The sequence below is a fragment of the Urocitellus parryii genome, chromosome 1, assembly GCF_045843805.1.
Source record: "Urocitellus parryii isolate mUroPar1 chromosome 1, mUroPar1.hap1, whole genome shotgun sequence".
Lineage (NCBI taxonomy): Eukaryota > Metazoa > Chordata > Mammalia > Rodentia > Sciuridae > Urocitellus > Urocitellus parryii.
Genome location: NC_135531.1, coordinates 273,055,842 through 273,078,086, shown reverse-complemented (window position 1 = coordinate 273,078,086; position 22,245 = coordinate 273,055,842). Strand labels below are relative to the sequence as shown.

General features: G+C 38.7%; 1 protein-coding gene across 1 annotated transcript in view; it reads right to left on the bottom strand.

Annotated features, from left to right (window-relative positions):
* Positions 1-583: 583 nt before the first annotated feature.
* Positions 584-22,245, bottom strand: part of Col4a3 (collagen type IV alpha 3 chain) — a 131,462-nt gene continuing 109,800 nt past the window's right edge. The window contains exons 35-52 of the mRNA XM_026409533.2: positions 20,615-20,713; positions 19,407-19,496; positions 18,959-19,098; positions 16,904-17,030; positions 15,698-15,778; positions 15,193-15,291; positions 14,691-14,738; positions 11,921-12,106; positions 11,307-11,437; positions 8,138-8,210; positions 7,230-7,301; positions 7,013-7,138; positions 5,911-6,009; positions 3,555-3,767; positions 2,748-2,925; positions 2,518-2,632; positions 1,301-1,473; positions 584-671 (exon numbers count right to left, since the gene is read on the bottom strand). Of these exons, the coding sequence (XP_026265318.2) occupies positions 587-671; positions 1,301-1,473; positions 2,518-2,632; positions 2,748-2,925; positions 3,555-3,767; positions 5,911-6,009; positions 7,013-7,138; positions 7,230-7,301; positions 8,138-8,210; positions 11,307-11,437; positions 11,921-12,106; positions 14,691-14,738; positions 15,193-15,291; positions 15,698-15,778; positions 16,904-17,030; positions 18,959-19,098; positions 19,407-19,496; positions 20,615-20,713 (2,135 nt within the window). The 3' untranslated portion in view covers positions 584-586. The remainder of the gene's footprint in view (positions 672-1,300; positions 1,474-2,517; positions 2,633-2,747; positions 2,926-3,554; positions 3,768-5,910; positions 6,010-7,012; positions 7,139-7,229; positions 7,302-8,137; positions 8,211-11,306; positions 11,438-11,920; positions 12,107-14,690; positions 14,739-15,192; positions 15,292-15,697; positions 15,779-16,903; positions 17,031-18,958; positions 19,099-19,406; positions 19,497-20,614; positions 20,714-22,245) is intronic.

The following is a 22,245-nucleotide window of genomic DNA, read 5'->3' as shown; positions in this document are numbered from 1 at the left end:
TATGATTCCATTCAGGGAAATCCTCTTTGGCCTTAGTTTGGGGTATGTTTGAAAGGGTCCTGGAAAAGTCATGAACTTCATCAGTTTAAGCCTGTGTTCCCTCAGGCCATAGGCTGCTCCACAGGTCTGAAAGTCCAGTTCTGTTCATGATGCTCCATTGTTCCACGTGACCCTCTCTCCTTCTCCTCTTGTTTCAGGAAGGAGGTGGCAGGGCAATCTAAGACTGCATTAGCCTCCCTCAGCCTCAAAGACTGGAAGAGGAGAGAACAAATATCTCTTATCTTGAGCATTCCAGCTCTATACACCCACCACTTAGATGGTGGTCTGGGTACAAATGGAATGCCATTTCATTGATAATTTGTGACAGGTTGTTGCCTTACCAGAGGAAACTTTGAAACAATACAATTTTAGAGACCAGGATCACAGAACTAACTTTGTGTGGAGAAACAAATCGAAACTGTACTACTTAGCCTTCATAAACTGATATTGTTTGGTGAGAGAAAATCCTAAATAAATTTATGTTCCAAGTCATTACTTTGTTATGTGAGAGAAAAAAAAACCCCAGCAGTTCCATTTCTTTACTTCTTCAGTGTCCTTTCTTCATGCACACCTGACAGCGACTTATTATTTTTTCTAACTCCCCAGCTTTCACAGTTGATGGAATAGGTTTTCTGAAATAAAAACAAAGCAGTGGCAACAAAAAAACCCTCATTAAATTATAGTAAAAAATGGAATATTTGCTGGATATGAATTTTCTTAATATACCTATTCTAAATTTATTACAAGAACATTTTTTATAGAAGAGGTAAATTTCTGGAAAGATATACATAGACACACACACACACATACACACACACATACATATATATCAGCATTTTATAATTTAAGTTGTATTTCAGCATCTCTCAGGAAACTTTGGCCTTGATACAAATTTACAAGATCATCTTTTTTTTCTGATAAAAACTGCTCCCACCCCTTAAATAATCTGTATTATTCACAAGTCTTCTAATACAGTACAGCAGATCATTTAGTGGCTTTATTTGTTAATTTATTATATATTCATATATAAATACTATGTTGAGTGATAGTAGAAATCCCATATTTGTCTATAGTTCAAAACTGTATTGACTTGTTAACTTCAAAACACTTATAAACTAGGAGTGCCAAGGTAAACAGGTTTTATATTGGCATGGAGTGGGGAATTAAATGTGAGAACATCAATACATAAGTAAAGAAAAGCTAATGGAACAACTTTGGAGTTCTGCAGTTGAGTTGATGAAGCTTAATGTTGAATAGTTACCTGAACATTCTTCCTGCGTTTAACGAAGCCAACCAGAAACTGTAGGAATTTGAATAGTAGTTGCACGTTCCTCTTCCATGACATTCTATAAATGGACTGGCTCGGAATTCCTCCAAGCAGGAGCCAGGGGATGCCAGCGCTTGCCCAGCGCCCTCAGAACCTGCGCTTGTGAACTATCACAATAAAATCTGAATAAAATCTCTGTCCATTGATGTTCAAATGTTCAGTTCTCTACTTTTTTGAAGGGTGGGGATTAATATAAACTGCAGGGAAATGAACCATAGAAAGTGGATTAAACCTCTTGTACTTCTTTATCCAGATTTGCTAGTATTCTAGCCATCTTTCAGGTTGTGATATAGTCATCAGAAAGAAGGAAAAGTTGTTTCTTCTTCCTGGAACACTCCTTCCCTATGTCTGATGGCCTTTTTTTTTTTTTTTTTGTTCTTCCAGCATCTGCATACAGGTGACCTCAGGAAGGCTATCCTTGACCTCATCTGACCTCTGACATTACCTTGCCGGATTTCCTCCATAGCACCTGTCGTCAACTGGACTTCTCCTGCCATTATTGGGATTTTGTCTGTTTGCCTATTGCCTGTCTTCATCACCGGGATATAAGCTTTGTGAGAGCAGAAACTTTGGCTCCTGATATTTCTAGCGCCTAGAATAGTCATGGCACATGGTAGTGTTCAATAAATTTTTTTTTTTAAAATAAATGAGTGAATGAATAGATAACTGTGAGCAAAGACGGGGGAGAACATGTCATGAACAATTACAGATTATTAATGGGCAAATCGATCATAGTCATGGGACCCTGAGGAAATTACTTCATTCTTATTTGTGAACTATAGATGATACAAACTACCTTTCAGGGTTATCATTAGGATTATAGAGGATATATATATATAGGAACTGTCACACATATACACAAATAGACAAAAAGATAGTTCATTAACAATACACGGTAGTTGCTATTAATCTAAATATTGTGTCTTGAGAAGTCTATTTTTTTCAACACTTCATTACTCAGCACAGGTAACACTGTTTTGTTTTTAAAGAGTATATTTGCAAACTGTCAAATATCTGTGGCATCTTGCACACAGTTTCAGGCAGTGTCCATTGTGGGGACTGTACGTATTTCACCCACGTATTTCACCCAGTACAATGTAACATTCTGCAGGGAATCTTTGCTATAGTTTTGCTGTTCCTTTTCTCCTTACCATGATAAAAGAAAATCCTTTCCAGAGGGAAACCCAGCCATGGGGACATGGGGGTATGGTGGTGGTTTGGCTGTGAACAGCTATGGTCATCGCAGGACCTTCACAGACGGTACATCTGTAACACAAAATCAACATTGTGCTGGCATTGCCGCTTTCTGCAATGTTTCATTCCATTACAAGCAATGCAATTCATTTGGTCCCATTGCCAAATTAAGGGACTGGATTTTTACCTGCTAATAAAACTCTCCAGGGCTCTGCCAGTAATTGGAGCCATGTCCATTGGCATCAGAGCTGGTGTCGACAGCCAGTATGAATAATCATTCCGAGATGCAAAATTACATATTTCGTCGACATTACAGAATAAGAATGGCATGGTGGTAAATCGCTGCAGGCAGCTCCCAAGAGTCCCTAATACAATATGGAACTGAGTATCAGTTAAGATTATTCTATTAAATGAAGATTATTCTATTAAAACAGAGAGGCAGCCTGATCAAAGACAACACAAGCTAGTTATTTGTAAAATGTCATATTGATAAGTTTTAGTCAAGATGGAAATAAAAACCCAGCAGGTAAACAAATCCTTCTATTCCCATCCTTAATACTTCCTATGGTCCCTTCTAATCAGTCTAGAACTTGTGGGCTGGTGTAGTTTGGTTAAAGCAATGTCTTTGCTTCAAATAGTTTTAGTTACTCAGAACAACTAATAGTCACATAAAATTTTCTTAGAAAAGATCATTTGGGGATTAAAAAGAAGACAGATATAACCAATTAGGACAAATTAAAAAATAATAATAAGAAGAAGAAGAAGACAGGTGTTTTAAGTGAAAATGATTTTCATTGAACCTGACAAGCTTGACTCCTTCTAGCATTTTACATACCAGAATGCAACTTAGACTTCAGGCCAGTTGCTGTCTTTAAAATGTACTGGAAGACACTTGAGGTTGTTTTTACTTATCTTCAGAGGAAGCACCCCAAACTAAAATGTTTGCAATCTGCATATGGAGCAAAACAACTGGAAACTCTGACCAGAACATTACCAAGGTCTTGTCCATGGGCTTGCTCATTTCCTTGTACAAAGAGAAGAGAAAACCCACTATAGAGTGGCTCTGTCCCTTCTGGACATGCAGGGATCACTGTTGCTTGACTGTGACGGGTGAAGACAAAGCCCCTCTTTCTTGTCTCCGTTGCCGGCAAGCCAATGTCTCCAGGTTTTCCCTTCAAACCCGGTAACCCATCTGATCCAGGCGGTCCTTTAAAAACCACATTATAAATGTTGTAACACAAACAGAATCTCAGACTTGTTTTCTGAAGTACTAATTTAAATGCTTTTGTGTCTCTGTTAAGCTTCAAATATAGAAAGGAATCTTAGTTATAAAATGACCAAGCAATATCATTAAATGTTAACCAGTTAGTCACAAAGTCCTCTTATTGATATTTGTGTGTGTTATCAGGTCTTCTTTATCTCTGAATTCCCTTGTGATGCCTAGCACACAATGGCCTGTATGTGAAAGGTATATGCACATCTTTTATGAACAAATATGTATGGGTCCTCCTACAATGTGAGGGAAAAGAAAGAAAATATCTACAATTAGAAAGTGTGTTCAAGTAGATACTAAGAAATTGCTTAATGCTGTGGATAAATTCAATAAACAGTTATAGAAAATACTGAAATTTATTTTTAAAGGTGCAAACTTCAATAAACTTTCTGATCCATTAGTAAGGCAAAAAATTCTCATGTGTTACTATAAAAATCCACAATTGCCACAGTTTTAATACAGGAGAGGCACACATTCTTTACTATCCCTAACCCCTACTCTCATTCACAAAGGGCTATAATTAGTCCTAAGCAAAAACACCTTCCAATATCTGCATGGGAGTTGTAATGTGATTAGCTGAAGCAGGGCAGGAGATTAGCTTCTCTGCCAGTGCATGGTATCTAAGGCTATTCTGCACCTCCAAGTAAGGGGCCAAGTCTATCAGTTTATCAGTGTTATGAGGCATCCATAGCATTGGACTATGTCTTCATATAATAATTCTCACCATAATTTGTATTGTAGTACCGTTGTTCTTGCTGTTGCCCCATTCAGAAACCCTGCCTTTATCATTATAGTTTATAAATTAATAGAATTATTAATTAGGGCTTTGTTTTTTACCTCTTTGAAAACACACTGTGAGGAAAATGTAAAAATTAACAATACTGAGCACTTGTGTGAATACTAAATCAAAGTTAACTATGTAGTTAATATTAATAGCATAATATTTGAATTTTTAGGATTTAAGTTTCTAGTCTTTATTATATCTGGGCATATGTACATATAAATAAACTGGGAAATCACATGTAGAAGTTTTTCTTACTTTAACAAAGTTAGCAGTCCTAAAAATATAAGATTGGAACATGTTGGTATTTTCCAAAGGGATACTTTGAAACTTTTACAGAAGGTAGATTTAGATCCAGGTTATCAACTGACATATATAGCTTCTATTCAGAGATATTTAAGAGGCCCCTTTTCCGGACACACACAAGAATTGTTGAGTGATGATATGGTTTTTGTTAATGAAGGGATATTCAAAGGTGACATGATTGGACTGTAAGCTCTATATCCTAAGTAGTCCATTCTAGCTTGAATGGACTTGACTGGGCAATAACTGTGGGCAGGTGGGGTATGGAAGGAGGAGGTGGGTCACTGGGGATTTGTCCTGGAAGGATGCATTTTCACTGTGGCTCTCTTCCTGAACTCTAACACTCTACCTTCTTCCCAGCTGGCATGAGCTGAGCAGCTTCCTCTGTCGCCACTCTTCCACCATGATGTTCTGCCTTATCTTGGGCCCAAAGCAATGGAGTTGACTGACTATGGTCTGAATCTCTGAAACTGTGAGCACAAAATAAACTTCCTCCTCCAAGTTGGTCACAATGCCTAAGGTTGACTAATGCAAGTGATATTCACCATGGTGTAGTTAAAAGATGACATTCCTAAATAAGAAAACTAAATTGCTCTACTATTCATCTCAAGATAATATTTTCCTAACTTTATATTCATGTAACACTCCTATAAGTAGTTATTAACTACCAACTCTTATAAGTAATTTAAAAATATTGGCCTTTCTAAAAATGGAACATCCACTAGAGCTTCATTAATTCTATCTGCCCTGAGTCTTAAGTTGTACATCAGGCTGAAAGTTTAAAGTATATATGCCCAAGGTAAGAAAACTAGTGTGTTCCAGTAATTCTTAATTTCCCATCTTCTTCCACACAAGCTGTTGATCTTTGGTCTAATCTGAACAAAACAAACTGAAAGACCTAGATTACCCTTATACTCACACATTCAGACAAGACCCCCTTTTATATTGAAACAGCACGCTATCAACAAAGGAATCAACTGGGTATTTGTTTACCTTGCTCTCCTTTGTGGCCTTTGGGGCCTTTTTCTCCAGCTGGTCCAGGAATTCCTGGTTTTCCATCCTTTCCAGGTTTGCCTCTTGGTCCGCAGGGTCCTAGGCAAAAAACAACAGTATCTTCATTTCATAATGTCAGGATAAAAGGTCAGGTGGCCAACCATCCCTGTTAACCTGGGATTTCCTCAGTTTCAGCAGTGAATGTCCAGCATTCCAGGATGACCCTCCATCCTGGGCAAAGTGGGATGCTTGCTCATCCAAATTGTTACCTCTGCCTCCCTCACAAAAGACCCTAAAATGAATTATTAGTATATCAAATATAGAAGTTTAAAATTGTGCTGCCATTTTGATTTATTCTATTCCAGAATTGACTAGGCCCATGTATTGATCAAACTAATAGGAAATATCTCTCATCTCCCATGTGATTCACAAACATTTACAGCATGATAGTTCCTTTTGGAAGTCTATTATAATATGCTAAGTATATGTAAAGGGATTAGTTCAATTTCCAAACACGGGCTGGGGATGTGGCTCAAGCGGTAGCGCGCTCGTCTGGCGTGCGTGCGGCCCGGGTTCGATCCTCAGCACCACATACAAACAACGATGTTGTGTCTGCCAATAACTAAAAAATAAACATTAAAAAATTCTCTCTCTCTCTCCCTCCCTCTATCACTCTCTCTTTAAAAAAAAAAAATTTCCAAACACAAATATTTTTAAAAGATTTTAAAGTCATTTTTCCTAACACTTTGCTGTACAAAGTGTTAGAAAAGTTTAAATCCATAGAACTTGGGTATATTTAGGCAGTCATTTCAAAATAGAGCTCCAAGGTTGACAGCTGTCAGAGGAGATAGACATAATGCCTCCTTTATCTTAAGAAAGAGGGCCCAAGTTTATACTATATACATCAATTTTCAATAGATTCTAAGGATTTTTATTTGTTGGTCAAGGGTAATTGAACTCAGTCCTAAAACTGATTACAAAAAAGCCCACTACAATGTTTAAAGTTTTCTGTGAAGTTGTATCATTTGCCTCCAAAGTGCTTTACAGGTATCATGGTTCAATCAGTTCCTAGAGATCCTAGTCACTGCTGCCAGGTCCACACCTGGGTTTCCTGGTGATCCCACTGGCCCAGGTTCTCCTTGCATCCCTGGTGGTCCAGGTGGGCCAGGTGGCCCTGGGCTTCCTGGAAGGGAGATGATCTTAAGTGTGCCAGGATCTCCACGGACACCTATTGATATAAAAGCAATAAGAAGAGGGCTTTGTGGATAAGTCACCTTTTTTTTCATGGAGAACAGTAAATTGTATGGAGATATATTTACCGGGTGGTCCTTTTGGCCCAATTGGCCCTGGAGGTCCAATTGATCCCGGAAATCCTGGATCACCCTTTTCTCCTTAAAAAAAAAAGAAGAAGAAAAAGAAGATGCCATACAGGACAACTGATTTCCTGGTTCTAAGGATAAATTCTGAAAGTTATAATTAGAGTTTTACTGCACAATATGGTGATGGCCACAACTTAAATATGTTCCTTAAATATGTTCACATGGGTTTGGCATTCCATTTGTACATAATCAGTCATGTTCCTCATTCTATAAAATATAAGCCCCAAAGTCAGCATTTAGAACTTGTATTTTAGTTGGGTGCTGTGTTGCACACCTATAATTTCAGATATTTGGGAGGATGAGGATGTAGCTCAGGGGTAAAGCACTTGCCTACCATGCATGAGGTCGTTGGCTCTATCCCCAGTACCAGTACTCCATTCAAACACACACACACATACACACACACATGACCCAGAAGAACAAGTGTATAAATCTGCATATAAAAATTTTCTTAGTTTTCCCCCACTAACAGTGTGGTTTCAAGTATTTGAGATTTTTCAACTTTTTGAAATTATGAAAATAATAAGCACATATGGTAAACAGCTAGAAAACAGTACTGTTAATATTGATGAAGTTCCCCTTCGCTCATCCAGACACATATCAATACCCTAAAAGGTAACTTTAAACTATTTCTATTTTAAGCTTTTCTATCATTTCCATCCTTAAATTATAGTTCTAATTTTTAAGTCCCTTGGGCTTGGGTGCCAGTGGAGTATTTATGCATGCTAGGGTCCTAATTGTACTGATGCTCACTGTCTGTGGTGTTCACAGGAGTGCAACAAACATTTGTGTGCTCTAAATGTGAAAAATTGTATTTGTATATAAAGAGCAGTGCACAAAAACAGTACCTTTTATGCCTGGAAATCCATGGAATCCAGGATCACCTCTGAGCCCTGGAAGACCTGGGGTACCTGGTGCTCCCTATATTTCAAAAAGAAGGGAGCAAAACCACAGATAAATTTTTAAAATTATGATACTCATGACATTTTTTAAGCAAAAAGAATGTAACATTATGTTTGATGAGAATGAGTTAAAATTGACAGACATATTTTACCATCCAATCCAGTGATTTAACTATCTATAACTCTGTCACCTAGACCTCTCCTTAGGACTGTTATTTTTTAAAAAGAAATAAAAATTTCCTTTAAGTCCACAATCAAACATACTTTCTAATGTTATTGTATGCTTTTTAGTATTGAATACAATTAGATATTTTATATCCTGATTGAGTTTGCTCAGTATAGGGGGATCTTTTAGGAAGAATAAGCACTAGACCACCAGAATGAGAATCAATATCTGCATTTGTAATGGTTGTAAAGATGATGGTGCCATTGTTGGGCATCATTCTACTAGGCCGTGGAGGTAGAAATTCCTCCTGGTGAGAGTGATAGGAGAAGGGAAGTATCCAAAGATGGCAGTGGAATGGGAGAAAGCTCTTGACAGATACATTTGGCTGGGACACATGACCTAAGTGGGCAGCTCCCACCATATGAAGCTCCCACTGTTGCTCCTGAGGCCATGAGATGCTCAAGTGAGGCCAACAAGGGGAGAGGAGCAGGGCTTCTGAGCTATATGTCAAAGTGTATATTAAATCTACTCTCAAATTGTTGAGAATAATGAGCTGAAAGTCATGAAATATGTAAAAAAAATAACAAAACTTGCCTTTGAGCCAACTGTTGGTGGAGGAACAAGAGCAAAGGAAGGACAGTCCTATTGCTAAGAAGCCAAAGGGCCAAGAAGTGGTCCTATTGCTTGGATGAGGTAGTGCAAGGCTACAAGAGGAGGGAGAGGAAAGACAACCATCTGTTCAAGGACTTTCTATCCTCAGATATCTGCTTATTATCTTGAGCCAGGGGAACTAAGGAGGGCCTGGTGCCAGGACAAGCCCTGGGGTAGGAGGGAACTGCTCTGTGCAAAGAGAGAACTGTTAGGGGTCAGTCAAGACACCCGTCAAGAAGAATTATCTTTCAATTGCAAATGTAGAAGCTTTTGGCCATGAAACCACTAGGGGATTGAAATGTGAGAACACTTTATAAACCAGTCTTTCTACCTCTCAGTGTCCCTGGAAGAACTTAGATGCCATCATAGGATCAGTGCTGACAATTTTCAAAGCATTAAGGAGAACATGAGAAGCACCTACAGACTGGAAAGAGATAGATACCTCATTTTTTCACAATTAAAAGGTAGATTCTAGAACCTAAATACCAAGAGAACCAGAGAGAGTTTAACTTGATTCCTGACAATGGTCTTGCCAAAGTATCTCTAAATTTGCCACTGATGAGGATAGAGGAAGAGGCAATCGGAGTTAAAGCACTGAGGATCTGTTTTTTTCCTATAAACTGTCTAAGCACCGGTATCTGTGTCATGTCTGTGTGTGGAAATGCTGCACAGGGCAACCAGGATGGATTTAAGACTTGGTGAATGGCCAGATCAGAAGGCAGTTAACTAAGGGATTAATTCTAACTTGCAGAGAGGACTCCAGGCACACAGAGCTGCTCTGTCAATGCTTTTAGAATAAACAAATGATGTCTTGCCTCTTAGTCTAGAAAACTGGATCCCCGTGACTGACCTCTGCTTAGCCCTGCATCTCCTCCTGATGTGTCTCACCCCTACCACAGCCTCCAGTGACAGAGTTGTGTGCCCTGTCGCTCACACACACTCATCATCTCTGCTCTGAAAGCTCCTCCTCCAGGCTCCCACCTTTACTTATCTTGTTTTTCTGGATGACTGCTCTGCATATTTTCAGACTCAGGCCGGGAGTAACACTTCCTAAGCACCTTCCCTTCACAGGAGGGACGAAACACCCTCCCATGCTCCCTCAGCCCTCCCTCATTCCTCTCAGCAAACTGTTTGTGTCTGATTTCTTCACCTTATTGTAGGCTCCTCCGGGGCAGAGGACTGTGTGCATTTATTGTTCAATCAGCACAGAGTAGACACTCTATAATGATCGTCAAGCTACACTTCCTGTCCTACATGTTTCCAAGGGACATACATACACAAAGGAATCAGCATATTGAATATGTTACTAAGAGAACACTGGGGGAAGAGGCAGAGGGCATTGAGGGAGACGCCGAGTTGAAAGATTTGGGCTGGGAGCATGGGTGGGCCTAAATGAATAGCATGGCATCCCCAAAAGGTAATTGTAAAAGTCCTGCACGTAAGTCACACATATCAACAACATAAAGCGAGACATGGAGCAAATGTAGTAGCAGTTCATGAGGAAAATGCACATAAGCTCAACTGACCATAAGTTCAATGCGTGACAACATGGTAATGGGCAGCCAAAAGGCCCATGCAAGACTTTGGGTTGGATTCCCAAGAGAGTGGTGTTCAGGATGGTGAGATGCTTCCCTATTTTAGCCACCCATGGAGGTATTCCTTCCAGAGGGCTTTCTTCCCAGGGACCACATTTTAAAGGGAGATATTGACAAACTAGGGTGTACTCAGAATAGAGGCAAGGTTGATCAGCAGTTTGACTGATTTGAAAAATTCAAGTATTTTTCTGTGTAGAAAATAATTGGGAAGAAATGGTAGCTATTTAGAAATGTTGGAAGTATGTGATGGGAAGATAATAAACAGGATAGCACAGATTGGTTGGAAAGCCTATTGTAGAGGGGAACATGATGTCATTTTGGATGATTCTAAACTGGGTGCTTTTGTCCACTGGAATTGTTCAGAGGTTAATTAAGCAAGGGTTAGGAATGCTGTAGAGGTGATTTCCAGAGAGACCAAAGTTTTAGAGGCTTTTTAGGGGCCAGATCTTCCTAACTCTTAGGATTCTTTGATTTTCTGAATCCTTGTTCTTAGGGGCACAGCACAGATGCATCACAAATGCTAAACTTGTGTTGCCTCTAGGTGCATCTGATCCTGGCAAATGGTTCACAAGAGTAAAATAATACTTTTGGATTAATAATGAACAAATATAAATATTGACAGTATGCACTCTACTTATAATATAACAACAGTCATAAGTCAATATTGCATTAGAAATAAGTCAAAAGAATTTTCCATACTCACCGGATGACCTGGTGGCCCTATATCACCTATAGATCCAGGTGGACCCTTTGGGCCAGGATGGCCCATAAATCCTTTGTCACCTTTTATGCATTTTACATGACTCCCTGGAGGTCCGGGGGGACCTGGATCACCTAAATTCACAAAGAACCTGTCATTATTGCCAGTAAGAGATCCTAGAAAGTTCTATCAGAGATTTTTTTCCAATAAAGTGCAAACCCTGAACCTTATCCTTGCAAACATCCTTTCCTCTGCTGTGTGTGATGGTACCAGGGTAAAGACAGAATAAGATAATGCCAGTGAAGCACCCAGTACAGTAAGGAATAGCTTCTCCGTACAGACAGTCTATTATTGTGCCTGGGCCCTAGACCTGATCTGTAATAGAAGCTCAATAAATATAGGTGTCTCTTTCAGGATCATTGATTTGTACTTGCTAATCTTTCAAGCAGGCTGCCCTACCTCAACACCACCACCAGTCTAACAGCTGCGAGAACCCTGGCTCCAGGGAGAATGGAGGCCAGAGGCAAAAGGAAGCAATGAAGTCCCACAAAGAGGATGAGAACTTCAGATGTCAAATGTGACTTTCAATCTATCAAGCTTAAAAGTAAACCCTCTACCTGGATATCCTCTTGAACCTGGTGGACCTCGATTTCCTTTTTGGCCAGGGATGATGGTCCCAGGCCAACCTGGTGGCCCTGGGGGTCCTGTTATTCCCATGGGTCCTCGAGGCCCAACATTTCCCATTGTTCCCTTCCTGCCAGGGAGGCCGGGCCAACCAGGGGCTCCCCTGTTTCCTTTGGCACCTGCAAACAAGAAGACATGGTAAGTTTCTGTTATGCTTCTGTAGCTGGACTTGCAGGTTTTGGTTATCTTCAGTAAGGAAGATACTTCGTGTGAGAGTATTAGAGTCATAATATATATATATATATATATATATATATATATATATATATATATATATATATATATATATTTTTTTTTTTAAATAGGCTGATAAATGAAATATGGGTCTACAGTTCTTCCTTCAACCGGCAGTTCGATCCTAGCAAATTTACTTCATATTAAAAGTCTCTGTCAGATTGTTTTAAAAGAGAAATTAATATCTGTCTCAGGACAGTTCTCTAAAGATCAAGTGAGATAATATACAGACAAAAAACATGGTATAAACTCTGAAGTGTTATATGAATGTAAGCCACATCTATTATTATCTGATGGACAGTGATTCCAATGACATTGTTCTGTTACTGATAATTCAATAGAGCATTAAAAGTTAACTTCATGGTACTGATACACACATTTGAAGTACTATCCAGCTAGACCTAGGTGAAGGAGCAGCAGAGCTACAGTCCCTGTTGTGTCTTCTGGTTAATTCTTCCTCAAAATGAGAACACTTAGTCTGGGAGCTTCAAATTCAGCAAGAGGTTTGGATTTATCAAAGAAAAGCTCCCCCAAAGTCACAACTTAACACTAACTTGTTCACTTCCATATCAGAAAATCTTCAAGAGATTGTGCTTTGACATTCATGGATGAAAAATGTACAAACTGCAAATAATCTCACTTTTCTCTCTCCCATCTCTTGAGAGAGTAAATGGCATGAAAATAGCAGACAAATTCGAGGAAAGATGGGGACTAGTGAAGGTGAGGCTGGCAGCTCAGAGTGAGAGCCTGGGACATGATTATATGTCAAAGACTTAAGAGTTATCATGAAAATAAAATTGATGAATGTTAAATATCTAGGCCCATGTCTATCCACATCCTCTAGCTTTTTAGTGCCTGTAATTTGTGCTTTTCAGAGAAAGTATTTAGATGACTTTGGCTCATTTTGAGCTCCATGATGCTATATTTATATGGCAATGATTTGAAGCATCCAGATGCTTGGGTTGTACACTCTATGATCATTAAAAGAAGTCCTTGTTCTGCAATATGATTTCTTCTTAGGATTTGAAGGATCAACTAACTGAATGGATTCGTACCTTCCAAGTCTCAATGAACTCTCCATATTCAGTTACCCGGAGGGACTGAGGTACATCATCAGTTACTTGCACTTTTTTATTTTAAAGGCATTTTTACCTATTGTATGGTCATTTTATATCACATTTTACTTGCAATGAAATGCTATAATTTTTTTCACTCCAAAAGATTAGATTTTGAGCTTAGCCTAAAAATATGAAAAGAAAGTTTCCTTTTTTTCTGCACAATTCTGGAAGTAGACAATGAATGGGGGGGGGCTTCATGGTCTTGGGGCAGGAGGGGTCTGGAACACACGGAAATACTGAGCTCAACCAAAAGGACAATCAATCATCAAGAAGCAAAGGGAGAAAGACCAGCTCTTTTCTACTTTCATATTGAAATCTTGGGTCAAGGGACAGTTCCTGTCCCTGTAAAATTCTCAATGGCTTTGGGCTCCTCTCTGTTGGTTCTCTCAGCAGCAAGAGCTGAGGCTTTCAGTGGGTCTAGGCCTCTTTGTTAATGAAATACTCCTGTGCATAGGACCAAAGGCTGAAAAGAAAATGTGTGTAATAATCTGATATTTCTCTTGGGGATGTGGTTCAGTGATGAGCGCTTGCCTGGCATGTGTGAAGCCCTGAGTTCAATCCCCAGCACCAAATTATAAATAAATAAATGGAGCTAAAAGCAGGTGCCTATCTTGTAACACACTGGCACGAGAATGCAGACTTGCAGTCTGTCAAACAACAAAAATGTGTATTTACTTTGAATGATATGTTTGGAAAATTGCCATGTTTGAGTCATTGAAAGAGTAACTAGGTAGCAATAGCATGAGCCACAAGCTCAGTGTTGGGCAGGATTGGACCTGTGAGGACAATAGATGGGAAGGGTTTGGGATTTCTACTGTGTCTCAGAGCCCCAGGGAGGAATGCTCATTGAGAAGCCAGCAATTCTACCTGCATCCTTCTCTAGGACACATGGAAATCATACTAGCAAAAAGGCAATGACATAAGAATTCTTTTTGAAAACAGAATTTCATAGAAGGAAATTAGTGGCTTGGGAGAATCCCAAGTTCAAAGCCAGCCTCAGCAACTTAATGAGACCCTAAGCAACTCAGTGAGATCCTGTTTCTAAATGAAATATAAAATAGAGCTGGGGATGTGGCTCAGTGGTTAAATGCCCCTGGGGTTCAATCCTGGGTACAACCCCTCCCCCCCAAAAAAAGAAGGAAATTCCAAAATTGGATCACAGTTTCTAATCCATTCACTTTGTGTTAATGATAGTGAACATTTAATTGAATACTAAGACTATCAATATGTTATATTGCCATTGAAAGACTTCTTTAATTCACTAGGTTAAGTTTATTTAATATAGCAAGTAAATCAAACTGGATTCTGTCATTGGAAATGTGCTTCTTTAGGTCAGGAAAGAACTGCTTACCTGGAGCACCAGGGTTCCCTCTTGGGCCTGGATGGGCCCCCAGCAAGCCTGAAAGAGATGAGTTTGACATTTAATATTTGGTTAATTTCATTATTTATAAATATGAGTATATATGTGTGTAAGTTGTGTGTATATCATATATATACATAAACACACACACACCCACATATATATGAATGAAATTTAGTTATCACACACCAAGAACATGTTAGAAAACATCGGTTCTATCAGAGAAAAAAATCTTTAGAGCAATGAAGGATTAAAATGTTCTAATGATCAAAGTTAATGATCAAGGCTGGGTTGTGGTGGCACACACCTGTAATCCCAACTACTAGGGAGTCTGAGGCAGGGGGATTACAAGTTTAAGGCCAGCCCAGCAACTTAACAAGACCTTGCCTGGAAATTAGAAGTAGAAAGGACTGGGGATGTAACTCAATGGTATAGCACCCCTGGGTTCAATCCCTGGTACCAAATTCAAGGGGAAAGAATGAGTAAGTTGTACCTGTTTCTCCTTTTTCTCCAGCTGGACCAGGAATTCCATCGTGTCCTTGGTTACCTCTTACACCCATTGGTCCAGGAGGTCCTGGGAATCCTGGAAGACCTGAAAAAAAAAAAAAAAGCAAATTAACAAACCAAAATAAAAACCATGGCATTTGAAGAGAGGACTTATTTCTTACCAGTGTGAATACTAGGAAAATATGCAGAATTTTGTTAAAAGTGCTAAATTTTCAGAGCTCTAGTTATGTGAAAGCTAGGACAATAGTGAAAAGCATGTCCAGATAACTATTATCATAGAAGCGACTGTTGGGATGCTTACATGGGCAGATATGTGAATCAGAATTAGAGAAGTAGAAACATCTAACTCCATTTTCACTACATAGTTTTTGTCTTGGTGCCAAGTAACTGGAACTACCTTCTAGAAGAGCAGTAAGTGTACAGAGATTCCAACCTCAGTAGAAAATGTGCTTCCCTCAAGAAAAGGGGCAGAATAAGCACAAAAATGAAACCTGGAGGGCCTTTTATTCCTGGTCGGCCTGGGAAACCTTTGATTCCTTTAAGTCCCAAATCACCATCAGGACCTGGCTTTCCTAGGAATGAAGAGAGATGGGAAGGAAAAGCAAACATGGAAAGATAAATGTTTACAAACGTATACAACAGTGCCTGAAAAGGTCACTTCTTGCAGTCATCTGTGCTCCAACTGGCCTCAAGGAATCTCTGGTGACAGGTCCCTTCAAGCTTTTGTCTTGGCAGCTATTCTCCCAGGGACCCACAGCAGAGATGTGTCAAACCATTTTAAAAAGCACATGTATACCAACCACATGGACCACTCAATATCTGAAGTGCTGTTTTCATTGTAGTTAGCTGCAAATATGTTGAAACTTGTAGAGTTCCAACAGATAGTTTAAATGCTGTCTTAAAGACCTAAAGCTGCAATCCAATAGTTAAAACAATTGTTTCCAATAAAACACAATGAAAACAAATCTAAGCTGCAAGCTAATAAGAAAGCAATCCACTGTTCAACCCAGAAATATATCAGAACAAAAGGATCAGAGCAATGTGTTAGGAGTTGAATTGTGTTGTCCTCATATTCATGTGAAGCCCTAACCTGCAGTACCTCAGGATGTCACTATATTTAGAGAACGAGTTGTTAAAAATTAAGTAGAAATGAGGTCACTAATGAGGGTCCTCATCCACTGGAGATACCAATTGAGTAGTGTCTATGCAAGAGGAGTTTAGGACCTGGACAACCAGAGGGAAGACAGGAGAAGAATGAGCCAAGCAGTGAGGTCTCAGAAGATACCAACTCTACCTGAACCTTGATCTCTGCCTTCTGAACTTGAGGACCCTCAGAAAAAAAATTTCTGTTGCTTAAGCCATCCCGTCTGGAGTATCTGTTGTGGACATTTGTAAACTCCTCCAAACATTATAAGATCGTGCAGATAAATAACATTTCATATCTTTAGGCAGAATTTGTTGAGGTAGCATTTCAGAAGTTTTGCCTACAGGAGTATGTTTTTAGATTTTAGTTTCCCACACAGTAAAATTAGACTCCTTTTGATTAATTCACTGTTTCTTAGTGTCTTAGAATTTCAAGGTCCAAGTTGAATAAAAACAATTGTAGCATGTAAGCAGAGTTTACAAAGAATACTCCAGGAGGCTAATGTTACTACATGTATGCTTCCAACTTTCAGAACCCTAAAGCCAAAGCTCACCTGGGTGGCCAGGATCTCCTGGACTTCCAGGGGCTCCCTCAGGTCCAGCAGGCCCTGATCGTCCAGGTGGGCCAGGGGCCCCTCTTTCTCCTTTCTTTCCCACGTCACCTGGCAATCCTGGATCCCCCTTAAATTCAGTCAAACACCTTTAAAATTCTCATATAAGCAGGATATGTGATTAGGATTAAGAATAAACTTCATTCATTCATTCATTCATCAATTCATATTAAGTTCTCTGCTATAGGCCAGTACCATGAAAGGTGCTGGAACAGGTGGGCGACATGGTTTGTAGGGTGCAATGCTAAATAAAAATGTAGTTCTCGATCTCTCTCTCTCTTTTTTTTAATAATTAATTTCAAAACAGCAACAACAGAATAGTAAGCCAAGCCTGGGTCCTTCTTCACATGGGACCTTTGTGATGACACAGGCTGCAGACCCTTGAAGTTGCCTCTTACCAGCATGTGATGATCTGTACGAATCATGTATGGATACCATCTCATATCCATACATGGTACATACAGCCCTGTCTTCATGGAGCATCAGACACCAGTGGGGAGATGAATGTTAAATAATCACACAGATTTATAATTATAAATTTTGATGACTGACTGGGGTAAGGAAGAAATAGCTAACAAAAGGATATGTGTCTTACTATTACTAGGAAACAGATTCAATATGCAAAAAATACTTTCAATGATTTAATATTCATTACATCTATATTTTAGTCTTATGATAAATCAAAACTTATGGGTTTGATGGTGACTTGTAAAATTTCTACTGTAGCTAATTAAAATATATTACTCTATTTCTTGCTAATATCATAAAACCAGCTTATACAAAGTTCTAAAAAATGGTTCTGATGGTTACCAATTAAATCTTAAATCTAAATGGAACTACTAATTAACTGAATGTGAATAAAGGTCAAGTAGAATTCCTCACTAAGAAAAATTCCTCAGTGGAAGGAAACTTTTCCTGGATTCCCAAGAATCCAGTCTAAATAGAAAGGGAAAAGGAAATTTGTGTACCAACTCATAAGGGGTTATTTTCCTGGATCCATGAAGGATCTAAAATTTTTCTTTCTTATTTTGGCAATTACTACTGGAAAATATGAAAATTTTAAGAAAAGTAGTATTTTGTTGGCTCAAAAGAGAGGGAGAACATTCCCTAAATAATAGCTTTTATGTTTTGGAGTTGTATATTCTTGAACATCTGATGAAATATGGGCTCTTCCATACAAAAATTTGCATTAAAACAGTTTGTATTCAATTTCAGGAGGTGAGTGTGTTTCTTGAGATTCCATAGATTCCTCTAGGGGTCCAAGGAACCCATGTTAAAAACCCCTACTTATGAAAATTTCTATTGGTTGTGCTATAATTGTCTAGCTCTGGCTGTTAGTATAACTATAGTAGACAGAAACGTTGGTAGAAAGTAAATCTTGAAAAAGCAGCCAAAGCCTCCTGAAACATTTGGTTGCTGCTTCATACAACACACAATCAAGAGCTTTGACCTCCAACCTAGATTTGACAGACACAAGCACAAGAACATTAAGACAAAATAAAAATGCTCTGCGTAATAAAATGAAAATACACTTTATCAACAAGAAAGATAAATGTATGTATCTTAGGATTCCATTTGCCCTTTAATAATACTTCTGACTTACTTTATTTTGTATCTTTTGTGATATCTTACTAAGACATGTGTTTTTGATTATAAGATTTCTAAGTCTGTGTGAGATGAGTCCATGGTAGAGACTAGCCACTTTATATCACAACAGAAAAAAACCCTGCCCTGTCAGGTAGTGTGGGCCTATCATCACTGCCTCCTTCTGGGAGCACACTTGAATTGCAGGGACAGTGGCTGAAACAGGATTTCTGAACCAGACAACTGACTGATAGGCATCCTCAGTTGTGGAAGTTGTATTTTTAAAGATCTAGTTAACTGCCTTAAAGTAATAATATTTTTAATTTTCTCTGCCCACATTGAATCTGGATGCTTTTTAATATTTCTTTGGGCTTCCCCCACCCCCATTCATAATTATTTCAGTGCCCTATGTACCTTTGGTCCTGGTGGTCCTGGCCTTGTGTCTTTTGAGGAACCTGGTTCTCCCTTATCTCCTTGTCGACCATGAGTACCTGGGAAGCCTGGTCTTCCAGCTAGACCTGGAAGTCCTAAAGTTCCTCTTTTTCCTTTAGAACCTGAAATTAAGAATCATATCAGGTAAAACAGGTAAATATGGAGTTCTACTTTCAAACTTCATGTAAAGTGCCCATTTCCCAAAAGCTGGTTTTTCAGAATCACGAATACATCAGGTAGTTATGATATGTAATTTTGTATGATGTAAATATTTATTTTGTTCTCATTCATGTTGCACACAATACCAATGTCTAAAAGAAAATCTACTTATTTTATATGAGCATTCTTCTAAGTGGAAAAGTAGGACAATATGTAGCATAGAAAATCTAGAAGTATGACCTGTTGTCAGCTCAAGGAACTTATGTATTACCTGGCACACCCATGTTCCCCATGCTTCCTGGTGCACCACGTGGTCCTGGATCTCCAGGATTCCCAGGGCTTCCTGGATCTCCCTGAGGGCCTTAAGAACAAAGAAAGAGTAATATGCCCTGCATAGTTCCTGGGCATAGTAGGTACTCAATAAATATCTGCTACTTGCATGAATAAAAAATCCAGAATAGTAGGTCCAGCTGGTATAAGTTCCTGTTTAGCTCTCTTTTTAAATTTTTTTTCTTTTGTATTGGGGATGGAACTTAGGGGCTCTTAACCACTAATCCACATCCTCAGCCCCCCTTTTTAAAAATTTTATTTAGAGACAGAGTCTCACTGAGTTGCTTAGGGCCTTGATAAATTGCTGAGGCTGGCTTTGAACTCATGATCCTCCTGCCTCAGCCTCCTGAGCTGCTATAATTATAGGCATGTGCTACCACACCCGGCTTCCTATTTAGCTTTCTGATAAAGGCCAGGGGAGTCAAAACTTGTGAAACTAGAGAAAGTGACATTCTCATCAGCAGGTCCAGATTTCAAACATCAAAGTCATTCTGGAACCAACACCAGCAGAAAAGGGTATTTCTAATTGCATACTGAAGTTTTGTTGCCTTGTAACATTTTTGTTACTGGAGTGGTTGGAGAATGAAGGACCACTTTAATAGTTTAAAAAATTACTTTGCAGCTAGTCATGATGGCACACATCTCTAATTCAGGCAAGAGTTTGAGGCCAGCCTGGGCAACTTAGCAAGACCCTGTCTGAAAACAAAAAGCAGAAAGGGCTTAGAATGTAGCTTAGTTGTAAAGTGCCCCTGGGGTCAATCTCCAAAATCACACCAACAAAGAACAAAATGAAACAAGAAACACAACTTTGCAAACTCAATTAAAAAGAGAGGGCAAATCTGAAAACCTCTAGAGCAATAATTTTCATCTTTGATATAAGATACTATGAAAAATTATTTATAATATAGATCAGCCATTTCAAAATAAAATTTTGAGTAGAAAATGAAACTATGTATAGTTTAATATTTTTCAGTTAATACATGCCAACTATAAAACACTTCCTTTTGGTCTAATCTAGAAGCAAACTTCTGCTGGAACACTATTGAAGCAGGCTTCATCTTCTACCCAGTAATTATAGAAGCAAATTTTATTATATGTAGAGCTAGGAAGATTTGAAACATGATATTTCTATTGGAGCATCAGTAATACCTGGTGGTCCCGGTGGTCCAGGTGGTCCTTCATGGCCTTTTAAACCTGGAAACCCTGGAATACCTCTGTTTCCTTTCTCACCTGGATATCCTGCAAACCCTTAAGTTAAAAACCAGATATTAAAAGAACTGGTTAGAATTTTATCAGACTCATCCACATCCTGGTTTAAACTGCTGGGATATTATTCTACTATAGCCTGGCATGTTCATTAAGAGCATGGACACATGAGGGTCTGTGTCCTTTTTAGAAGAGAATTAAGTGAGATAATGTATGTACAGCACCAGTACAGTGACTGGCAGGTGCTAGCTCTCAGTGTGCACTAACAATAATCATAATATTTAAATATTTAAAATGCTTGCTTAACTCTCTCTTCATTTTTTATAGTAAAGCAGAACATTATCTACCACACAATTCTTATATAAACAATTTTATTTTCAAAACATTTTTAATATTATTTTGTAAGTATTAGGTAAGTCAAAAGCCCTACCTGAAATCAGAGTGTCAATCAGTGACAACATAGGGGTTTGAACCCAGTTCTGTACTCATGAACTTTCCAGTATACTATTCTACTCTTCCTGAGATTACAGGTTTGATCATATAATGCTCCTGCCCATTAACACTCATTGAATCTCTTTTATTACCTACAGAGTACATTTTGAACTTGTCTCACTGGATGGGGCAGTTAGTCTGCATGATTTGGCTTTGCACTTTTTCTCAAGCAAATTTTCTTCCCTTGGCTGTTGGCCTGCTTATGAACTTATTTATTCATTCACATATGGATTAAGCATGTAAGTAATAGACAGGTCTTGTGATGAGCACTAGAAATAAAAATAAATCAGGCTCCCTTTCCCAAGTTTTTTGTGTGTAGTTGGGAAGATGGCCAACTAAACAAGAAATTACCACCAGTGAGATAAGTTCTGAAATAGAGTTGGGCACTAAATGCCACAGAGAAGAATTTCTGGAAGAAGGACTGCTTTTTAATTCAATCTTGAAGTTGGAATAAGAGCTAATTGGGTGGAGAAAGCACAGAATGAGACAGGATTCCCAGGCAAGAACACAGCATGTGCAGAGGAGTGGTAAGTGGCAGGGGGTAGATTGTTTTGTTTTGCACCTTTATTTTTTCCACTTGTGTTATTTATCACAATCTATGAATACATATTGTTTAGTGTGTTCATTTCCTTCAGCCTGCAGGCCAAATCTGGCTTGATTTTGTGAGACTTGAGAGCTATGGATGGTTTTCACATTGTTAAAGGGATATAAAAACAAAACAATAAACATAAGCAAAATCAAAGATGAGTATACAACAGGGACTGTATGTGGTCCACAAAGCCTCAGATATTTGCTACTTAGCTTGTACAGATATTTGCAGACCCTTCTATGCAATTCCCCACTAAACAATAAGTGTCTCCATGATAGAAGACCAAGTTGGCTTTGATCACCTCTGCGTATTCAGGACATTAAAAAATGCTTACTCTATAGACATTAAAATTTTTTTAATTGTTGAAAAATAATTCTTGAGCACATAAACGTCATGTGGCTGGAGAGATAGGCAAAGGGCAAATGGTCAAAATACTTGTATGCCGGGCTAAAGAGTTTGAATCCCCCCACTTTTTTTTTCAGTACTAGGGATC